The 21,621-nt window shown below is 34.8% G+C and overlaps 1 protein-coding gene across 2 annotated transcripts in view; it reads right to left on the bottom strand.

Moving 5' to 3' along the window:
• Positions 1 to 5,057: 5,057 nt before the first annotated feature.
• PCDH7 (protocadherin 7) overlaps positions 5,058 to 21,621 on the bottom strand; it is a 392,487-nt gene continuing 375,923 nt past the window's right edge. For both annotated transcript variants that reach the window (XM_063108662.1, XM_063108663.1), the window contains exon 3: positions 5,058 to 5,434. In XM_063108662.1, coding sequence (XP_062964732.1) covers positions 5,058 to 5,434 — 377 coding nt within the window. The remainder of the gene's footprint in view (positions 5,435 to 21,621) is intronic.

Here is a 21,621-nt window from a genome sequence, read left to right as displayed (position 1 = left end):
ATTCAAGAGAGTCTACATCATCCTATATAAGTAAAGTATGTTGAATTTTTATACAAGGGAGGGAAAAAATGATAGAGAAATTTCAAAGCAGATATCTTTAGAAAGTATTTTTTCAAGTAGGTAGGTTTTCCTAGTACTGTCGTGAGATACAACAAAAATTCCACGCACTCTATTGGTATACATAGAAAGCATTTTCTTCCTCTTTTAAGAAAGATCATGTTTGAGGGATTGGGAAGAGAAGTTGCTTGCTTGCACAGATATCAATTAAAAAATAAAGAAGATAACCATAGGCTGAAGTACAATCTTACAAAAAATAGGAAATGAAATGGTTAGAAAAATAGATTATAAATGATTGAAAGAAATATAAAAAGAGAAAGTCCAATTAAAGAAAAAAAATGCGTTAATCAAGGTGAAAATTCTATTTTGTGCTTCATGGTATTTTCTCCACATTTCACATGATAGAAGTTCTTTTAAGTCTAAAACTTTTTTCTATTCATCATTAATTTAGATTAAAAACAAACATTTCTTATACAAAGATACATTCTAACTTCAAATTAATTTTATTTTAGAGGTAAAATTTCTGTAGATACCGCTGGCCAAAAAAAAAAAAAAAAATCAGTCATTATACTAATGAGAAGACCTTCTACTGTAAATTTTAAGATTTTAAAACTAGCTTAGGTAACTGTTTCAGGAATTACTTTGATGAAACTGAATAATCCAAGTTCTATTCTAAGGCAACGTAATGTGACAGTTATGCATGGTGCCTCCAAATCAACAATTACTGCCACTTTATCTTCCTTGCTCTATCCTAATTTAGCAGAAATCGAACCATCTTATATCAGACTGGCACATGCATCCACTCACTTCTCGTCCAATCAAAACTGAATTACACCGGGGGGGGGGGGGGAAGAAGATATAACAACCACAATTACTTGAAGTTGATACGACAAGCAAACAGAAAGAACATTGTTGGGGGGGAGGGAGGAGAGGAAGGAGGGAGGGAGGTTTTGGTAAGGGGCAACAATAATCAACCACAATGTATATCGACAAAATAAAATTAAAAAAAAAAAAAAAAGAACAGTTTAAAAAAAAAAAAAACTGAATTACCTGTCAACAGAGAAGTACACTTACAAGTGTGAAACCATTTGACCATGTTATATTTTAATTTGCAGAGACAAAAATGACAAGCAATTTATTTACATAAAACTGTACAAAAGCAAATTAAATTATGTAAAGTATTTCATAAATAGTTGGACGAGTGTTTAATACATTTTGCCATATTTAGCATAGTTGCGTGCATAGTGACTCATAATAAACGATGATAAGTTGTTCTCTGCTTCACTATCAACATCCAAGTAGCAGAACAATAGTCAATGATTAACATTACAAACAGATCGTACCACATTGAATGCAAGTGCTTTAAAATGTAGGAAAAGTTGTCTGAAAGTGAACCCTAGGTAGCTGAAAAAATGATGCCTTTCTCCAGATGTTGTATACCTCTGCCTGGGTCACAAATAAAATGTTTTATTGTATTCATGATCATCTTCGCTCCTTTTTTTCCCCTTAAGGACACATTTATTTGTTTATCACTGATATACCTAAAGTGATTTAGATCTTCAGATTTCCCATGACTTTTTTAGGATGGCTGTTTGACACTTGGCAGTTTCTTCTGGTCTGTGTGTTCTATTTTATTTTCCTATAAAACAGCTTCCTAGGGTAGCCTTCCAGTCAGACATCCTCACTAGCATCTTAGTTCCTCCCATAAAAATAATGCCTCTTGTTTTCTGAAACTCAGGCAGCAGGCCAGTAAGAAACCATACAGAAATGATATCTGGAGATTCAGAAAGAGCAGTAGATTTTAGACTGAAGCTACAAACGTTTTAATACACATAAATTTATATAGTTACTCATTATAAATGTGTCCTCATGTATAACGCATGCAAAGTTCACTTGAGAGTCCTGTGTACAGAAAACAAGTATGGTTTATATATCGTACAACCAAAATAAAACAGCAGCTAAAAGAAAACAACAACAAAAAAGAAATAAAGAATACAAATTCTAAATCAATATTTTACCTTGCAAAATGAACTGATTTCACCCCTGATAATATTTCTCTGTGTTAGTCTTACAATAAATGCTTTCACCTTCTAGTCAGATTTAAGCAGCCCATCTTAATGCCTTAATTTTGTTTTATGAATGAACAATATTTAAGACTGGTCCATTATCTGAGTTTGTCAGAAGGCAAATTTTTAATATATTATTTATTATTTTCAGAAAATAAACATGGATAAATATACAGGATCAAAAAAGTTGGGAATAGCCCATTTCCCCTCATTGTCCAAACCCAACAACCGTTTTTTTACCGTAACAACAGGTATAAAAGGCACAGTTGCTTATTTTGCATTCACTCATTTATTTATTTTTTTAAATTTCTTTTTATTGATTTTTTTTTCAAAAGCACTCTATATATGGAGTGGCACCAGATTTAACCTATTCAAAATAAAAGTCGTACAAACACAAAATATATTTCTGTGTCATGCCAGCTCATTATATAATAAACATGTTATGATAGCTAATTCTACTAGAATTACTGTGAATACTTACAGTACACTGAATTTTATTCTTTCACACCCATTTTAGTTCTAAAGAGAGATTCACGAGTTAAATGACAATGGCATGGCTATTTTGAATGTGGTGCAAACATCATTGGGGAATGTGGATTCAATTAATCCAAAGGTCCAGTATGACCCGTATTAGCTTTATAGACAACAGAAGGGGTTTTAAGATAGAGTGAAATGAGCTATCTAGTGGTTTCAAGTGTTTCATGAAAGAAAGAAAAAAATGCATTTAAAAAAGTTTGTTGAACATCTGTGTTATGCAATTGAGTATTTCCTTTGTAACGTGCAAGAAAAAATATGTATACATTTCATAATTATCTTTAGAAGCATTTTATCTTAATAGGTACTTACAGATTATACAAGGCAGAACTGCGTTAATGCAGTTTCCTAACAAAGTACTAGAATTGCATCTTTCCATAATGTAAATAATAATCAAACATAAACATGTTCAATTATTGACATTTTAGTCCAATGTTTTTGTTTCAATTACATACCTTTTTTCATACTACCTATTATACATAAACTAACATCAAAATGAAAACTCCATTCAAGAAAGAGTGTAAGGAAATGACCCCAAAAGAGTAGCCCACCAAACAGAGATGTGGTTTTCAAAGATAAGTATTCTGAGGACCTATAGTGAATTATCAACCTATATTCCAGGCTGCTTTACCTTATAGTCTAAGAAATTTCTGCAAAGCATGAAACTACCCAAAGCTACATTGTTTTTACAGTTTGCTAGAGAGCCATCAAGGCTAAACCTTAACCAGTTTACAAACGTTCAATGATAAGAAAGTTTGCTCTCTTTACCTGTTATCTCCTATTCTGTCCATGGATTGTCACTTTTGTTTGAATATCCCAGCTCAGTTTTCAATGGTATTAAATCATCCTTGATACAGCAAGTGGCTCAAAATCTGCATATTCTGTTTCTTTTAATTGCAACGAAAAACTTCATACTTTCCAACTTTGAGATGTACATACTGTGAGAAATGTCACTGCCCAGAACTCATTTCTTTCATGTTCAGTCTGGATTTAATACATATTAAATAATGTTCGAATCACCTAGTGACAAAGTCAATTAGGGTGTTGCCTTGTTTTAATGATGCGAGTCTTGAAATAGTTCTATATTTCACAGGATTCAAAATCAATGCACTTGTGTTGTATGGAAGTGTGAACCGAACAATTAAAAAAGGCAATTGTAATTTGAAATGTGGATAATAAGGCCAACAAGTATAGCCTGGATTGTAAAATAATAATAGTGGACTTGACTAATAAGACTGCATGCCAATATATCTTTCTTTCCCTACCTTACTACCCATAAATATAACTTTAAATAGTGGAATCTTCCCTGATAACATTATCTGAAACTAAACTTGAACCTCAACCAATTGACTATTATAATACCAAACACATATCTCATTAGTTTTTTTTTGTTTTCTGAGCTTTCAAATAAAATCCATTTTAAAAGAAGAAGCATGTTTTCTGGGTACAGAGACTATATAAAATAAACTAATATTTGAATGTTTCTGTGTGTGCCTGCATTCAGTTGTTTTTGTTGTTTAATGGATTTCCACATCAAGACCAAATCAACTTCATGAGTTCCCTGATCTGCTGTATGATCTTTGGCCTTTTAATGACACAATTGTTCAAGTTAGCTGATAATAGTGGTCCAGTTCTGAAAAAAATATATATCATTTATACAAGTCAAAATTAGTGTAATTCGTAAATGTAATCAAGATTGTGTTTATACTGAGAATATTCAGTGAATGTATGGAATTGAAGTTGATGCTCTTGAGTTAAAATAATGACACACCTAATTTGAGACCACAATCACCCACTATTGTTTTGCTCTTAGTTTTTGTTAAAATATTAAAGCTGTGATCTTCCTGAAATGCTTTTTAGTAGAGTCCTCCTTTATAAGGACTGTACCTTTAGAGGGACTCTTATCATTTTCAAAGGATTGCCATTGACGGTGGTTAACCACATTCTGAGGGTATGTCAGAAATATATTTTACCTGTCCTGCTTTTTTTGACCAGCCGGATGACACTCGAACAAAATCAAAGTGACTAAAATCATGCTTCAGCTTAGGGATAATGAGTGTGTTGTGTTCTGCTAATCAGGCTTGTTGTTACCATGAAAGAAACTTGCAACCATCTTTTTTCTTGTTTTTGTTGCTGGAGGTGGGTGGGGAAGAGAGGGTGGATGTTGGGAATCAGTGAAGGGGTTAGACATGCAAATAACAAGGATGGTCTCTACATTGTACATTATAATCAGGCTAACAGCTTCCCTAAAGGCCTGATCTGGAGGCAGAAGTGGCAGGCAAAGCTTTGTCTCTTTGGTAGCCCCCTTTTTGTGATTAAATGGTTTTGTTTTGTAAGGTTTCTTGCCCCTTATTCTCCTTCTCATACACGAAAAGAACTTTGCTGTTGCTCCTTTGTAGCCTACAGGTAAACTTCTCTTCTAGTGAGCGTATTGACAGGAGATGGCTTATATTCCCCTGTTTTTGTAAGGGGAATATCCTCAGGGTTGGCTTCCTCATTTTTGCTGAAACTAGCTGCGCTGAAGGTCTCATAGGACGAGGTGAACTTTTTGTTCAGGAGGTTTCTGTTGCGGTCACCCATGATGGCGGCCTCGCCGTTGGCCAGCTTTTCCTGGCTTCCTCGTTCATCAACAGGCATGAAAGTGGAGAGTTTGGGCTGGCTCTTCTTCCTCTCGGGAGAAGTGCGGACGGGCATCCAGCAGGAGTCTGAGTGGCCATACTCATCACACTCACGAGTGCACTTCCCAGTCAGGGCTACATCTGGAAGAGGCCTTGAATCTGAAATCCAAGGAGAAGAAGCCATTAGTGTTGGCCATTCCTTTCCAGGCTTTCTGATCTAAACAATATTGGCAAGGGGAAATATGTATCTATAGACATATATCCCTTCCCACATCCTTTTTTCCCATTTCCCACCACTCTGCAGCTCATCATTCCATAGAACAGTTTTTATTTTAAATACAATAAAGATAAGGTTTTGCAAAATCATCAAATATTAAAGAAGAGAGGAATGGACAAAATGAGAAACTTAAGTTTGGAGAAGAGACAGATACACATGCATTTGTTATGGGATGGGGCTATGCAGATATTCTCAAGTAGAAGTGCTAAGTGCATATATATATTTGTATGGGTATAGGCTTTTTCTACATCCATAGGAAAAAATTATTAAATCCAAATGGATAATTTTCTGTATCTATAAATTATCCCAGAAACGGTGTGATTTTGCCAATTGAATTTCTTCTTGCTTATACATTATTCATGGAATGCAAATATGCAAAACCTTATATTTAAAATACGTTCTGAGACATCAGGGTCACTCAGAAGTAAGACCTAAATTGACAGCATATTATGTGTTAAAAAGCAGAAAATCAAAGTACAAGTTGGTTATAGGTATGAACAGACTAGCAATATCACCACCTGCCCCACCCCAGCCCACAGTCCCCTTTCCCCCCCACCTTGTCAAATGACCTAATATGTGCTGTAAGATAATTACCTGAGTGTTCACATCACAGTACACTTGCCGATGTGTTTGCTGAATGGAAATATAATCTAAAATGTTATGTATTGGGCAAATGTAGTCAAATTCCTAAACCTTTGATGAAATAGCATCTACTCTTAATTAATGGTGTTGCCATTAATTAAATGAAACCAGAAATCATATCTACAGAATTCTTAGAGCTCAAGATTAAATATGGCAGTTAAGAATTACCTATATGCATAATTAAAATCATTATATGTGTCTGTCTTTGGAGAATGGCTATGTGTTTTCTTAATACTAATTTTTTTTTACAGATGTTCTTGTTTGAGAAAGAGTGAGAGAGAAAACATGCTCTACTTCAACAGATTCTAAGAGAATAACCTGGAGGGTTTTATTTCATTTATTTTATAGTTTATTTTATTGCCATACAAAAGAATATAATATAAGTGCACTCCAATTTATATCATATGGTATCATTTTATTATAAGACTTGTGACTCAAAAATTGAAAAATTTTGGCCTCTGCAAATATATTCACAAACAGTGGAATCAGTGAGATTTGCATATGCATAATCCTGGATAGATTTGCTTTAAAATAGCAAAGGGGGTTATTTAAATTATTCCCAATATATTTATATCCTTTGCTTTTGCCTCCACATACCATCCCCCAAAGTTTAACATTCGTATAGGATATTTTAAGAGTTTTACTCTGCCAAATCTTTTAAATCAAGACTCTGTGATAATGAATGTCATTTTTTTTTTCCTTCAGTGATGAATAACTGAAATATTGACATTTGTCAGCCCATTGATTTTTGAACCACAGTGGCCTGGAATTTTTATGCTGTGTTCTGAGAGTTCACAAGGAAATGCCAGTGTTCTGTTCTTCACAGAAAATCTAGAATTACTTTACTTTTTCCCAAAGGTAAAACGTAAAGCTAATTATTTATTGCAGTCACACATGCTGCTATTTGACTTCCAAGTAGTCAGATCTTCTTAATTTTATTATCAAAAGAAAAAGCACTTTCCCATTCTTTTTCTTTAATGCTAAATTCCCTCTGTGTCTCTCAAATACGTATTTAAAATGCATTAAAAAAATCAAACTATTGACAGATTTTATGAATGGTTTTTGTAATCTAGTTGGTTTAAATGAGCAAACTGCAAGTTCTTTGGGAATATTTCCCATCTTAGGATACTTTAGTTTTTTTTAGGTCGACCTAAATGTTTTGAACAGAAAAAAACAAACAAAAAAGTCCTTATAAAAATGCAAAGTATAAGATCAGGTCTACTTTTTAACTCATATCTTTTTTTCTTCACCACTTAAACAAATTACAACTTTTTAAAATGATGGTGTATATTCAGAAAATGTGAAAATAATCAGAAATTCAGCTGCCAAGACAGGAAAAATCTTTATGAATGTGGTTGTGATTCCCTACAGAAATGACCCAGAATTGTCTCCAATCATCTCTCGAAGTTTATTTATGTCTCACACAATGTGTTGGCTTACTTACACAGGTGGCTGCTTTTCAGAGATTAATTTGTGTTTCTAGTTTGAAATTTATTGCACATGTGGTCCTTTTGTTTGCGATGCATTTGGAAACAGCTTGTAGAACTATATTGGTTCTCTAACAACCTTTCTTCCCTTGTGCTTAACTTGTGTACCTCAGCTACTTAAAGCTCATAAGAAATTATATTCATTTAGATTGACTCAATTTCCAGTCAACTATAAGGGAGATGCTCTTCAATCCTTTCCCTTGGTCTTCGGTTCACAGTCTGGAGTATTTCCAGCTAAAATTGATTTCCTCTTATTGCTTTAACAGAAGGCAGCTTGTCCTATGTGCCATCATCCACATGCGAGCTGCCACATCTCTATCCAAGAAGCATGACTTTTAATAAGGATCTCCTGTCATTTCCAAAGTCAAACACTTGATTGCGGACCATAGCAGAAGTTGATAAGCCTAATTGGCTAAGACATGTTGCAGCGTTTGTCATCAAATTTAGAAAATAATCAAGAAAGACTATAAGAGATTCATCACAAGCAATCAAAACTTCCAATCTTGATGACTGAAATGAATCTTCAAAAGCAATGACAATGATTAACAAATGAGATTTGTATTATGATGCAATTTATTAAGGGAAGGCATGAGTGGAATAGCATTTTTCTGTGTTTATATATTTTCTTATTTAAGTATGTGAGAATATATTATACATTTTTTAAAACATAAAAGTTACATATGGTCTTAGAGAATCATAAAATACAATTTTCTTCTCTGCATAATATATATTTTTTAAATGTCCAATTTTTTTTTAGAGGCAGACCTTCTGCAGTGAGTCACCTAGGAACTCCCATTAATCTTTTACTGAAGAATGTATTTTCTAATATTTAAGAACATATTTTGTGCTTGAGTTTAGCATTATATTGTCTTTAGTTATAACTTGAGTGAAGAAAAACAGCTACTCACAAATCTTTTAGTTGATATCAATAAATACAAAATAAAATGTTCTATATGGAAATATAGTCGTACTCTCTATAAGAATTTCCCACAATAGAGCCAATTGTTTAGAGGTTTTGCATTTTTGTATTTTTCCCCTGACTCAATCGTATCAGTTGAGAAGACTGGAAGTAGAAATGGTATTCTTCCTTAACATTGCCTGCAGACTCCTCCATTTTTATCTAGTTCTACTATGTACTAGAATCATTTTGGAGAGTTAAAGTTCTTTCTAAGACATAATTTCCCTCTCAAAAGTACAGAATTTTAAGTCATCACAATAGCGAACCATCTTAGAACAATTTATAGCATATAAAGTAATTCCCCATATTTCATCCCTTTTACTTAGTCCTTCAATCAAATGGCAAGAAGGATGGAAGCAGTGAGGGGCTCCAACCCTGGGAGACCTAAGGCCAGAGAACAAGTGTTTGACTTTCCCACTACACTGTATTTCTCCTTCTTAAATTAGAACAGCTGAGTTATTTAGAGGACAATTACTGCTACCCATAGCCAGAGAAAGAGAAAAAAGCCTCTCAGCAGCATAGAAAATAGATGCTATAAGGTCACAAACCTTACTACTTGGTGAAAAGTACACCTTCCCTAAAACTATACATTTCCTGAAGTAGGAAAAATTATAGACTAATTTAAGAAATCAAGTTCTCTCCCTGGAAGAAAGTGTTTTTGTTCTTACTAAGCAGGGTAGATGGGTGGGTGGTGAGCAGATGCTGCCAGATGCTGTTACAATGACCTCAACAAGAAGTGACAGACAGATAGTATAGAGAATCATTAGAAATAACAAGGAAAGCCCAGATTTATAGAGGGATTTAATGTTTCCAGAAGCTGTCCCACACAATTCAGACACCATTAGAGGCATCATCATTACAGAAGAGCACAGTGAACTCATTAAGACTCTCGAAGACAGCTCTGTACCAGGAAAGGATTTCAAGTATGCTGAGTTATGCATTCCACCAGAACGCTGGGCACTCACTCACTCTACTCCGGGGTCTTGGCTTGGGGCTGAAGATACACAAATCTTTCTGTTTACTAAGAGAAGGCATGAAAATATTGCATTTAGCTTCAAAATATTTCCAAGGAGTTTTTCTTTTTGAGCGTAAAGATATTTAAAGCTATATGCATCATTTTCTTATTTGCTTAATTTGCAAATTTCTTAATTTGCTGACCATATGAGATCAATATGTAGACTTCCCAGATGTTCACACCATTCCTCTAATTTGTTTTTTACAATCAAGCACTAGCATATTTCTGACACTACTTAACAAAATTCTGCAATTGACAAATTGTGGTATTTTCTTCTTTTTGAGAGAAGAAAAAAAAGTAGGCACCTTTTTCTTTTTAAAGTATTTGTTTTTCTTTTTATACTTCTTGACTTTCTTTTATACGAGACTTTTTTTTCCCTAGAAGCATGATTAAATTTTAGTGGAATTTAGTGGACTGTAAAAAGGTTTATACAAAAGGATGGATAAGAAAAATGAAAGGTAAGTGGCAACTGATTTCCAACAAATATTTTAACCCTACCTTTACTTTCATTACTGCAAATGAAAATATCCTTTACCCAAATAAAGTAGTTTATTTTAAAATAGCTGTCAGAAAATTATTTAATTTTGCCTTACATAATAGGAATGAGAAGAAAAAAATAAATGTCGGTTAGCCGAAACTTGTTATTTGGAAAATCGTTATTGTAGTCAATAATGCTTAGGGGTGAGGGAACAAGATCCAAAAAAGCCACATTGAGTTGGACTCAGCTTTTTTATATAAACAATTGAAAGATAGCTGCCTTTTTCCTGCTTGGCAAATTTAGGAAGACTAGGTAGGCAAGCATGTAATAGATCACTGCTGGGTAGGAATCACTGACTCAGACAAGCAGTTTGTGATCCTCTCCATGTATGAACACTTGTAAGTGACTGGCACTTAGGTTACAAAAAGGAGGTTAAGATTCTTAAGAGTGTTCTAATTGATCACAGAATCACTTGATCCAACCAAATTAGAAGGGGCTATGAGGATAGTGTATTCACTCAACCCTTACTCCAGCATCCTCTACACCAGCCCTGTTCCCTCAAAAGGCAGAGACTTTTGAAAAGAACAGGAGATATGGAGTCACAGCATTGGTGACTGTGATTCTAGGCTCAACAATTTATAAGCTGTGTGACTTTTGATATAATTTCTCTGAGCTTCAAGTTCCTCATGTGTGAGATAATAGTACCTACTCCCCAATTTATTGTGGGATAAAAGAGTTAAAGTATAAATAGCCCACAGTATGGTGTCTATTGCAGTGCAGGTGTTCAGTGAATAGTAGGTGATAGCTGCTCAAGGGATTTAAGGAGGTAGAAATGCTTTTTTTTCTCTCTTTAGTTTTCTAGGAATGAAATGGGTATTGTTTAAGGGAATAGGCTCAGGAGACAGGTGACCTAAATTCCAATCCTAACTTTGTCAATTACTTGCTATGTGACTCTGAACAAGTTACATGATTTAAGTTTCCTCATCTGTACAATGGACATAAGAATCAATTAACTTTTTAGAATTAATGTGAGGATTAAATGTGTTAATATATGTTAAGTACTTAAGATAATTCTTGACAGAGTAAATATTAAGTACTCAATAAATATCAGGTACTTCATGTACACAATCTCTTATCTAAATTTAGTCTTCAGAAAAGCTCAGAAAACCAAAGTTTTTTTTTTCCATAACATGTTTATAACAAACCTGATCTGAACTAATTGTTTATCTCACATGATGTGAATATTTATGTGTATTACTGTAGAAAGTGTGCCTATTTAAGGGCACAATCTTAGACTTTTAGGTTTTTAAAATAATATATTATTCATGCATGATGTTACCTTTCTGACATATGAAGGATTTTTAATTTTGAGATATATCTGGCTCCAAGAATTTCAGATAACTTATTGTGGAATAAATACCAATTGTTAACCAAAAGGGCATACCTTTTGAGTTACTTTTGCAGTAGTGCTAATGGATTTATGCTAATAGAGTCTGACATACACCAGAGCTACCATCTATTTAGGAAAATATGCTGGCCACCGGGTCCTGGTTACTCTACATCAGGCATCCTCCTACTACTTCTTAAAGAGTTTGCTAAAGATTTATTCAGTGTGTGTCATGGTTGCTCAAAATTTGAGGGCAAATGATCTATTATTTGGAGTCATCTTTACAACCTAAACAGGTCAACTCACAATTAGTCATTTCACTTGAAACTCGCCCCGAAGATATCGGGTTGCTGACTTGCTGTCTTGCTTTGCCTGTATGAGCAGCGCAAGGAGCAGCTTCATGCTGAAGATCTACCAAAAATTAGCAATAAGTTGATCTAAGACTAAGAGGTTGACAATCAAGGCGAGACAACAAAAGCAGAACAAATACCTAAAATCAATGTATCATTCATACATCAAAAATAATATAAAACAAAAAGGCCACTGAGCATAAGTTATGCAGATTTCATGATGTACATACATAACTCTTTTAAATTGCAAAATAAGACCAGAGATTCCTTTAATCTTCCTCGAATACCCCTCTGGAACGGGAATTACTGTTCCTACTGTCCAGATGTAGATTCTGTTTTGCACCCTTTGAAGCTGGACTAACTAGAATGTGGCAGAAGTGATACTGTGCCATTTCCAGCCTAGCTCTTGAGAGGCCTAGCAGCTTTTGCTTTCACCCTTGGAATGCTGAGATTGCCATCCTGAGAGAAAGCACAGTCTCGCCTCACAGAAGAGAAAACACTACCTGAGAGACAGACCTAGAGGTCCCAGCTAACCTAGTAGTCAGCCAACCCCAGCCAGCTCTCCAGGTGAACACAGCCACATAAGTGAGCCACGCAAAAGGAGCTGAAGAACCACACAGCCAATCCACAGGAATGTACAAAGTAAAAAACTTTTGTTTTCTGAAGCCACTAAGTTACATTTGTTTGTTTTGTCTTGTTTGTTTTGGGGGGAGAGTTGTTGATACTGTAATAGATCACTAAAATAATAATCATAGATGTATTACATTATCTGAAATAAATAAACTATCCCAGATAATAGCTTTAGGTCTGGAAACAATTCTACTTCTTTTATGTTTCCTTATCATGGATAACAAACAGACCAATATCAGTGCAAGTACAACCCTTCAAAGGAGCATTTTCAGAGATGTAAGCACATTTAATTAAGAAGTTCCAACAGAGGGCTACTATATAAAGCTTTAGAAATTCCGGTCCTTTAATTACAGGATTTTACTATGTTATACCTAAGGGTGCTCTAGCTCGTGCTGACATGCCAAGACAATATTAAAATGTTTAAACATGTTTGAAAGCATCAGCAACTTTCCCTCCATACCTAAGGCTAAACTCAGTTAAACAGCAATTGAATGTATCTCAAGAAGCATTTACTGCCATGAGGCTTAGACCACTGTCATTGTGAATGTGGCATTATCATATACAGTGGAGACTGTGCACGCCATGTCTCAGGCAGTCTTGCTGAATCAACTCAAACATGAATCTGCTGGTTGGCACATGAAAACTGCACTACAGCAGAAAAATGTATGGTGACTACTTAGGAGTGATCAATTTATGCACATCAGAGATGTGGCTTCATTTTTATTCCCTTCTACACCCTTGCCAAGTTAGAGGCAGCAGAGATTCTCCTGTAAAGAAGCAGAGTAACAGGAGAGGAAGAAAGTGCTGCAAATGAGGAGATGCTCTGATATTGATCAAGAGAGTTTTTAAAACCCAGAAAGAGCAGTTATTTCAGTTACCAATCGATAACCCCACTGAGCATAGACCCAATTCTTGGCCATGGATGTTGATGTTTATTTTTCTACTGTAATAATCACAGCTTTCATGATTTTCATTCTTGTCCCTTGGATTTCCTTATATTGAAAATTTTTGCTTCAGTGGTCATAGACTTTAATAATGTTAAAAACTAGAAGTATTGCCTCCCCTCATAAATGCAGATATATACTCACAAAATTTTACATAAAATTTCAGGGGGGTTCAAGGTATCTGAATTAGAGTCTCATTCTCAGTATATTTACAACAACCTGGTGGATATGAGAAAGAAGGTGTATTGTTATACTTAGACTTTTTTCCCTTTTGAGTAAGAATCAAATATTAAGAAATATTTAACAATTCAACACCCATCCTGGAAAAACAGAAATTATATGTGGTAAGCAATACCATTCAATGACAGAAAGATTTAAAACAAATTATGAATATATATTTAGAAGTAAGAAAAATAACTTAGATTTGGTTGTTAATATTTTAGGTTAGTTACTTAAATGACCAAATCTAAAACCCCCAATAATTTATAAGATTTCGGTTAAACAGAAAATTAATGCTTGGAAATGAATTTAACTAATTGCTGATCACCAAATTGAAAACCTACTTTCTTTCCTAAAATCTACGTCCAACATTTGCTGCAAACCAGTGTCTCAAACTGCTAGCGACTGGGTGATCATTTATTTACCATAAGAAAGGAAATAAATTATTATGCATGGAAGTTTAAACAAAAATAATAATGATCTAGATGATTTTTTTTTAGTTTAATAAAATTTATTAGCTACTCTATGTTGGTTTTACTGGAAAGTGTGATGTGGCTGTACTAAAAGAGTTGTATCAATTTAGGGCCACTTTCCAGTAACTGTCTGAAATCTTCAAAGTTTCCTACTGTAACTGGGCAATTATCACCTGGAGGTATGATATTTTCACTCATTAGCTGTATAGCTGGATTATTAATCAAATATTCATCATTGCCCATAGAGTGGTAGAACATGTACTCTATACTAAATAATAATATTGCTGTTAGGATAGATGTTTACTCTAAACATGGTAAAAACATGCTCTCCTAACTGTAAGAATATTACCTATGGGTTGTAGTCTTTTTGAGGGAAGTGCCCATTTTATCTTTGCTTCCCTTCGTAACATAACGTATAATTTTATAGAAACAAATGGGTTGAAACAAAAATAAAAACAGAAAAAAAAAATGGATATTGTTTTCTCAAACTTTCTTTTCTCCCATATAAACCATGATAAAGCATTTTTTAAAAGTTAAATTGCCTCTACAATAAGTAGTTCTTATCAACTATCTAGATACTTAAGGAATGCAAGTATGTTGAATATTAAATCAAATTAATTTGTTATTAGGGGATATCTTAAGGAAGAAAGTATCACTACAGCGGCCACATGTGACATAAAGTATTTCTGTGTGTTATTTTCTATTTATTGTTTTGTGTGAAAGTCTAAAGTGAACTACATTAAAGCTCAAATCATGTATGAAGTAGAATTGCAATGTAATGTGATTACTTTTTGTCCAGAAGGAAAATCATAGATAGTTAGATTTCCTGAAGTAACACTAAATTAAATGAACATGTAGTACAAATCATTGTACCCAGTCATTTTCTCCCTAACTGCAGTAATCCTGAGAAACTATACAATTATTCTAATAATATGGCCATTTTCAAAAAATATTCTCAGACTCTTTTCTTGAGGTTGTCTATTGAAACATTTTGAAGTCAAACAGAAAAGCTTATATGGTTGGAAATTCTCCTGTCGTAACAAGTTGTGTTAACAGAATTTCAGTAGTCATTGTCACGAGAAAGACAAAGATTTCAAGGAAGATTTCAAGCAAACATTGAGTTCTGAAATACTATTGAGAGACGGGGCTTGGAGAGCTTCTGGTAGGAGCAGAGAAACCATTTATGGGAAGAGTTTTAAGATATTTGGAATGAGCTGATCAGTTGAAACTAAAGTTGGTGATCACAATTAGGACCAGAAGTGTGTTGAAGTGCTTGGGAGTGTGGAGCAGGTAAATACAAGGAAAAGGAAGAAAACGATCTCTGGCGAGCAGCAAACAAAACTCAATGAGCGGCTGAATGGGAGGGAATCAATGAAGCGACACCAGATCAGTTTGCTCCATTGATTTTTGCTGCTCCTTGAAATGTTTTCCTTTGTTTACTTCCTATTTCTTTGGAGTGTGGCAAAGTCTCACTGTTGAACCTCCCTGAGAGGAGAAGCAAGCTCTGTGGATCCCCTCATGCCTGTTATAGCTTCCCATGCTGAGCAGATTTAGAGGCAATTCTGAATTCAGAGGCTTCTGCAGAAGCCACCCTTCGTATTCGCCCTCACAGCCTTTTGTGATAGGCAAAATAATGCTCCACTAGGAAACATGGGAAAGGGGAATTAAGGTTTCAGATGATTTTAACATTGCTAGTAAATTGACCTTGAAATAGGGAGATTATACTGGATTACCCAAGTGAGCCAAAATGTAACCACAGGGTCCTTAAAAGTAGCAATAGAAGTAGAAGGCAGAAGAAAAGTGAATGTCAGAGGAGTGGCGTGAGAAAGACATCCTGCAATGGCCAGCTTTGAAGATGGACGAGAGGTCTACAAACCAGGGAATGGGGGCTGGTTCTAGAAGACAGAAATGGCACGGGAGGCAGATTCTCCCCTTGAGTCTGCAGGAAGAAATGCAGCCTTACTGAGACTTTGATTTTAACCCTGTGAGAGTCATGTCAGACTTCTGACCTACAGAATGTTAAGAAAATAAATTTTTGTTGTTTTAAAACCCTAAATTTGTAGTAATTTTTTACAGCCACAATAGGAACCTAACATACATAAATGCTTGATACATTTTATCCTTTCTCCTCATATTTCACCCATTAAAAGAAATAGTAGTAGAAAAAGCTCTGATTTTAATTTCCCATTGAGTAATGTGTACTAAATTTTTGAGTATCTACTCAATAATTTTCACTTTACACTTTGGAAAATTTCATTTCACACTAGTGTCTAATTGTCCATGTTATTGGTATATGATCATTTGATAAAGTCCAATTTGGTTTTGCCCAATAAAGTAGAAACAACTCAACACCTTCCTTGCTCCACCCCTCAGTAATAGCTGCCACCAGAATTTATTACCAGAGGAATCATTTAAGCCAATCTAAATTTGGGTTGTGTGATTCCCAAGAATTGAAAAGAAAGAGAATTTGACATAACATCTAAGAAGTAGAGCCAGATATCAGGGAACAACCCTAATGAGTACTTTGTAAGATTTATGGTATTTTTGTGGCTTTCTGGTGTTTATTATTTGTTTGTCACTTGTTTTTTCCTTAGCCTGTTTCCTTCCTAGTGATTAGCAGGAAAGTACCTCTAATAAAAAGGAACTTGATGATCGTTTTAAGATCAGTAAGTAGAGTAACAAGTCTTTCCCTAGTTTAAAACTCTCTTCCATAAACTTTAGTATAAATTCCAAACTCCTCATTTTAGCACGGAAGGACCTTCTGGTTCTGCATCCTGTCTACCTCTTACCTCTTATCTCTTCCCATTCTTGCATGCTTCCATTTGACACTTCAACAGACCTAATGTGGTTGTCACTTCTAGAAAGCCTCATGTTGTTCTTTATCTTTGTGATATTAATATGTTTCTTCTCCTGCTATTTCTTGCCTTGTTATCTATCTCTCATAAATCCTTCAAAATCCAGTTCCAGGCTGTCTCCTGTGAGATTTCTTCTGTCCAGCTGTCTAATTTTGATGCCTCTTTACCTCTCTAGTCTTCATCCTATGTCTGTTTCTATTACAACACTTAATATATTGCACTAAAATCTGCTACCTATTCGTGCGACTTTTTCTGTAACTTCCTAGGGGCAGCATAGAGATAAGTTATTTAACTGTGTACTCTGGATCCTAGCACCATTCCAGTCACACACGTGGTGTTTGCTGAATGGCTGAATGTATGACATGGTAGGGAAACAGACTGCATGTCACCCCTGATGACTATGTCTACCTTCATTAAAAACACGAGAAGAATTATTATCAAGATATCTGTTAATCATAGGTGCAATGTCTTTGGCCAAACTGAGAAAATGAAGTGGCTTTTGCTTGTTCATTTGGCATGTGCTGGTCTGAATGAACCTCTCTACCACTCCCTCTCCTCACCCTCCTTTCAGGGACTGTACAATAATCTCTCTAGTTGAGACTTGCTTTCTAACAGATCAATGTAGTTGATTGGAATAATCCATGGATGTATTTTATAGCACAAACTCAGTCCTCATACTCAGCCTGGGGGGTAAGAGCTCTCAGTGGAGGCAGTAGAGAGTGCTAAGAAAAAGTCTAATGGAAAAATTCTGTACTTAGTGGGTGACAAGGCTATACATATGAACTAATTCATTATGCTTTTCTGCTTATGGATTGTAACTATTTTATAGTTAGTTTACTGTTGTCAGGACCTCTGGTTGGCAGGTATACATGTCTTTTAAGAATAAACTGGGAAATGAAATTTATTGTTGACTTATACACAGCTCTTACCATAGACAAAAATGTTCAAAACACGGATTCATAAGGGAAAGGTATTCTACCTGATAGAAAAGATGAAAAGCAGAAGGCTCACCTCTCCCATTCTTATAGTGCAGATACATTGTAATAGCAACTTGGCAGGCAATGTGAAACCTAATTCAGTTGACAAATTTTATTTGCCTTATGGTAACAACCTGATGGGTAGGATCATGGGCAGTTTAGATCAGTGCTTTTCAAACTGAGTGTCAGGACCCACAAGTTGGTGGTTGAATCCATTTAAGAAGTTATAACCAGCTTTCCATGAAGTTCACATTGCTTTGTGAAGGTCTTGTGTTAGTATATACATACTTATAGATATGTACTTGATCCCTGTGTAAAATGAATTTCTTATTATTGTTCACACTGAAAAAGCTTGAAAGTCTCTAATTTAAATGATATCACATAGAAATCTATGTATTATTGGTTATTTCTGAGTAAACTATATATTACCATACAACATTTAATATAGTCTAATATAATTTTAATATGCGCACAATGTCATCTGAATTTTAAATTGAACTTTTTGCTGTCATTTCAAATTGTACCTCAGAGACTAAAGTTTTATCCTCATTAAAAAATAATTCAGGTAACTCAGAGAATAAGAGTCACATATTCAACAGCCACTTCAGGATACCTACTGTAAATACAGTTTCTCACCTTAAGATAGTCTGAATTTACAGTTGATTCCCTAGATTTCAATTTTCTAGAATTAGGTGTAATTGTGATGAGCCTTTTTGTAATCCATTTAAATTCTCTGATAGACTTCGATTTATTTCAATCAGCAAAATGGCAACAGACCCTTTAAAAAAGAAGGACTTAATGTGACTTCTTAAATTCATATAGACATTAAGATGTAGGACACAGTTAAGCTGTCTAATTGTGCTGCCGGTCTAATGCCTAAGTATTAATCTGTCACAATGTCAAAGTACATATTAGGCTTTTTCTTTAGTAAAACATGTCTGCGCTTAACAAACTCATAGTGTAAAAAATTCAGGAGTGCAATTAGAATGTCATCTCTCCCGCAGATGATTTAAGAAAAGCATGAATCAAAGCTTAACAGTCAACATAATTTCATAGATAATCATGGAAAAATTATGGTACTGGAACAATTCGAAGGGAGTACAGTGAAACTGGCAGACAGTGACGATCAACCATTCATCTTCACCATCTGCCATGCGTGCTCTTTATTTAAGACTTTTGTTTTTGTTTTTGTTTTTGCCAGTGCTTTCAGTTTCGACTTTGCCAGCAGTGGGCATCACATAGAAAAACAGGTTTCATGGTATAAACAGATTTTCCTATGTGCACAATGAATTAGCTTCACTGGCTATTATGCAGCTCTTAGGCAAAGATGACCAGCTGGAGGAAATTAATTTAAGCAAGGCTTTGTGTATTGGCCAGTATCTTGTACAATTTAAATGAATCAATCCTATAAGAAACAAAAAAGATAAAACTACAGGTACTGTAAAACTGGAAATAATCACTAAAGCATATGCTTTGGGAATTTTCCTTTAAATGACATACTTAAAATATATGTGAACTGCATTACCATTGGATTGTACTCTGTGAGTACTTAAGTGAATTATCAGATGGAAAAGTGGGCAATCTTTGCTTTCCAACTTGTTTGCCCTCTCTGTTCTGCAAAAAGCTGAGGACTAGTGGAATTGAGACTTGCTATAGCATAAAATAGATACTCAGTGGAAATTCCAATATGAAGAGGAATGAACTTTAAGAAAAAGTTCATTCTTACGAAGAGATGAACTTTACTGCACAAAACTGGCATGAAGATTCAAGGCTCAGGGAAGATAGATCCCATGACCTGTGGTGCCATAACCTTCAAAAGTATATTCATTTATATATTTAAAAATATCGATATGGCAAACACTATTCTAAGAACCTTTCATACAACTCATAACTTATTGTCTACTACTCCCATTTTAGAGGAAACTAAGGCACAAAGGAAGTTAAATGAGTTACCCATGAGCTTGTGTCTACTGAGTGGTAGAATGAAGTTACAAACCCAGGCAGTCTGACTTGAGAACTACGCTCTTAACCATTACATTATATAACCTCTCAGTCAATGACGCATCAATGTACTATAAATTCACGTTGTAAGTGTGGACAAAACCATTTTTATCAAAGCCAAATTGAAGTAGAAAAGCATTCCTCTCTACTTAGTAGAAGGGGAAGCTGGAAAAAGCCTTGTCTCTGAATGTCAGATATAGTGGTAACTGCAAAAGTCTTCACGTGAATAAGAGGAACATTTTTAGCTTGGATGGAAAGAAAGGTGAAAACTTGAGAAATGTATGTGTAGGAATGTTCCCGGGCCAGAATGACACTGGGATGTGACTGTTGGTATCTAACTGCTTTTCCTTGGGGATTTCTCTCTCATCTGTCGCTCAGCTGGTCTTTGAATTGGATGAAGAATTTTGAATCCAAGTCAAAATAAAGAGACTACTAAATTACTATGTTGGCAAAAAGCTTCAGACTTCTACTATTATTAAAATCATATTCAGTTTAGAAAAAGTTTCGTCTTCATGGTACGGTTCTATTTTAAATTCTACATGGCAGGAAGACCATTCAATTATGAGATTTTTGGATCATTGTCATTCCTCGGAAAGAAAAGCCAGGTTTGGAAACCACAGTGTGCTGGGCTGAACTGACGATGGGAGAAGCCGGACCACTCCTTGATAAATTGAATGTGAGAAGTGGAAATAAATACTTTAAGAGCAGAAAAAGAAGTATGGTTTGGACAGTTTTTCTTTTCCTTTTTTTAGGTGTTTTTTTGTTGTCTTTTTTTTTTTTTTTTTTTTGGCTGCTGAGCGGTACAGGGATCTGAACCCTTGACCTCAGTGTTTCAACACTGCACTCTCGGCAGCTGAGCTAACCAGCCAGCCCCTGCACAGTTTTTCTGGTGAACAAAGCATCAAAGTGATTATGTAGACATCACAATGGGATTGGTTTTATTGGGAAAGACTGATGGTACAGATTTCTTAAGAGAAAATGAACACAAATGATATTTGGGTTATACTTATCCACTTGACTTCCTATATTAATCAAGTTATTGAATAATATTCAAATTTTTATTTTGTTTGAGATGTATAGTTGCAACTCATGAAGCTAACATATAATCTGTAAAAATGAGGAAAAGCTACATACATTAAAAGATTATGAGGTGAAAAGTTCGTGGTGCCTTCAAGTACATTTATACACCTAGTACTTTTTATAACAGTATCTTGGGGGACAAAAATCAAGGAACCATGTACTACATAAACCTTTACTTTCACTTTGTGATTATTTAAAGAAATCAGCAAATCAGAGTGGTTAACACACTGGGACCTGAGCAAAGAAAATCTGACTCGAGGCCACATTCTGCCACTTACTAGCTACGTAAGTTCGATCAAGTTACTTGGGTTGTTCTGAAGATTAAATGAGAAAGTGCTTAGCATAATGATCTGCATATAGAAGCACTTAGTATATTTTTCTGCTGTTATCATGACTATTGCTCTAACTACTATTCTATATATCCTTTCCCTGAGTGTTTGAATAGTAGAACATTGATTCTAAATGATTGAAAACGATATATTTTTTACTCAATGTCCTCTTTTCTTCGTATAAATTAAAGGTGTCAAAACCTTAAATTTTTAGTATATTTACCAATTAAGTGGAGGAAAACAA

The sequence above is a fragment of the Cynocephalus volans genome, chromosome 9 (genome assembly GCF_027409185.1).
Source record: "Cynocephalus volans isolate mCynVol1 chromosome 9, mCynVol1.pri, whole genome shotgun sequence".
Lineage (NCBI taxonomy): Eukaryota > Metazoa > Chordata > Mammalia > Dermoptera > Cynocephalidae > Cynocephalus > Cynocephalus volans.
The sequence above is the reverse complement of the archived record's forward strand: the minus strand, read 5'-3'. Positions and strand labels throughout refer to the sequence as shown.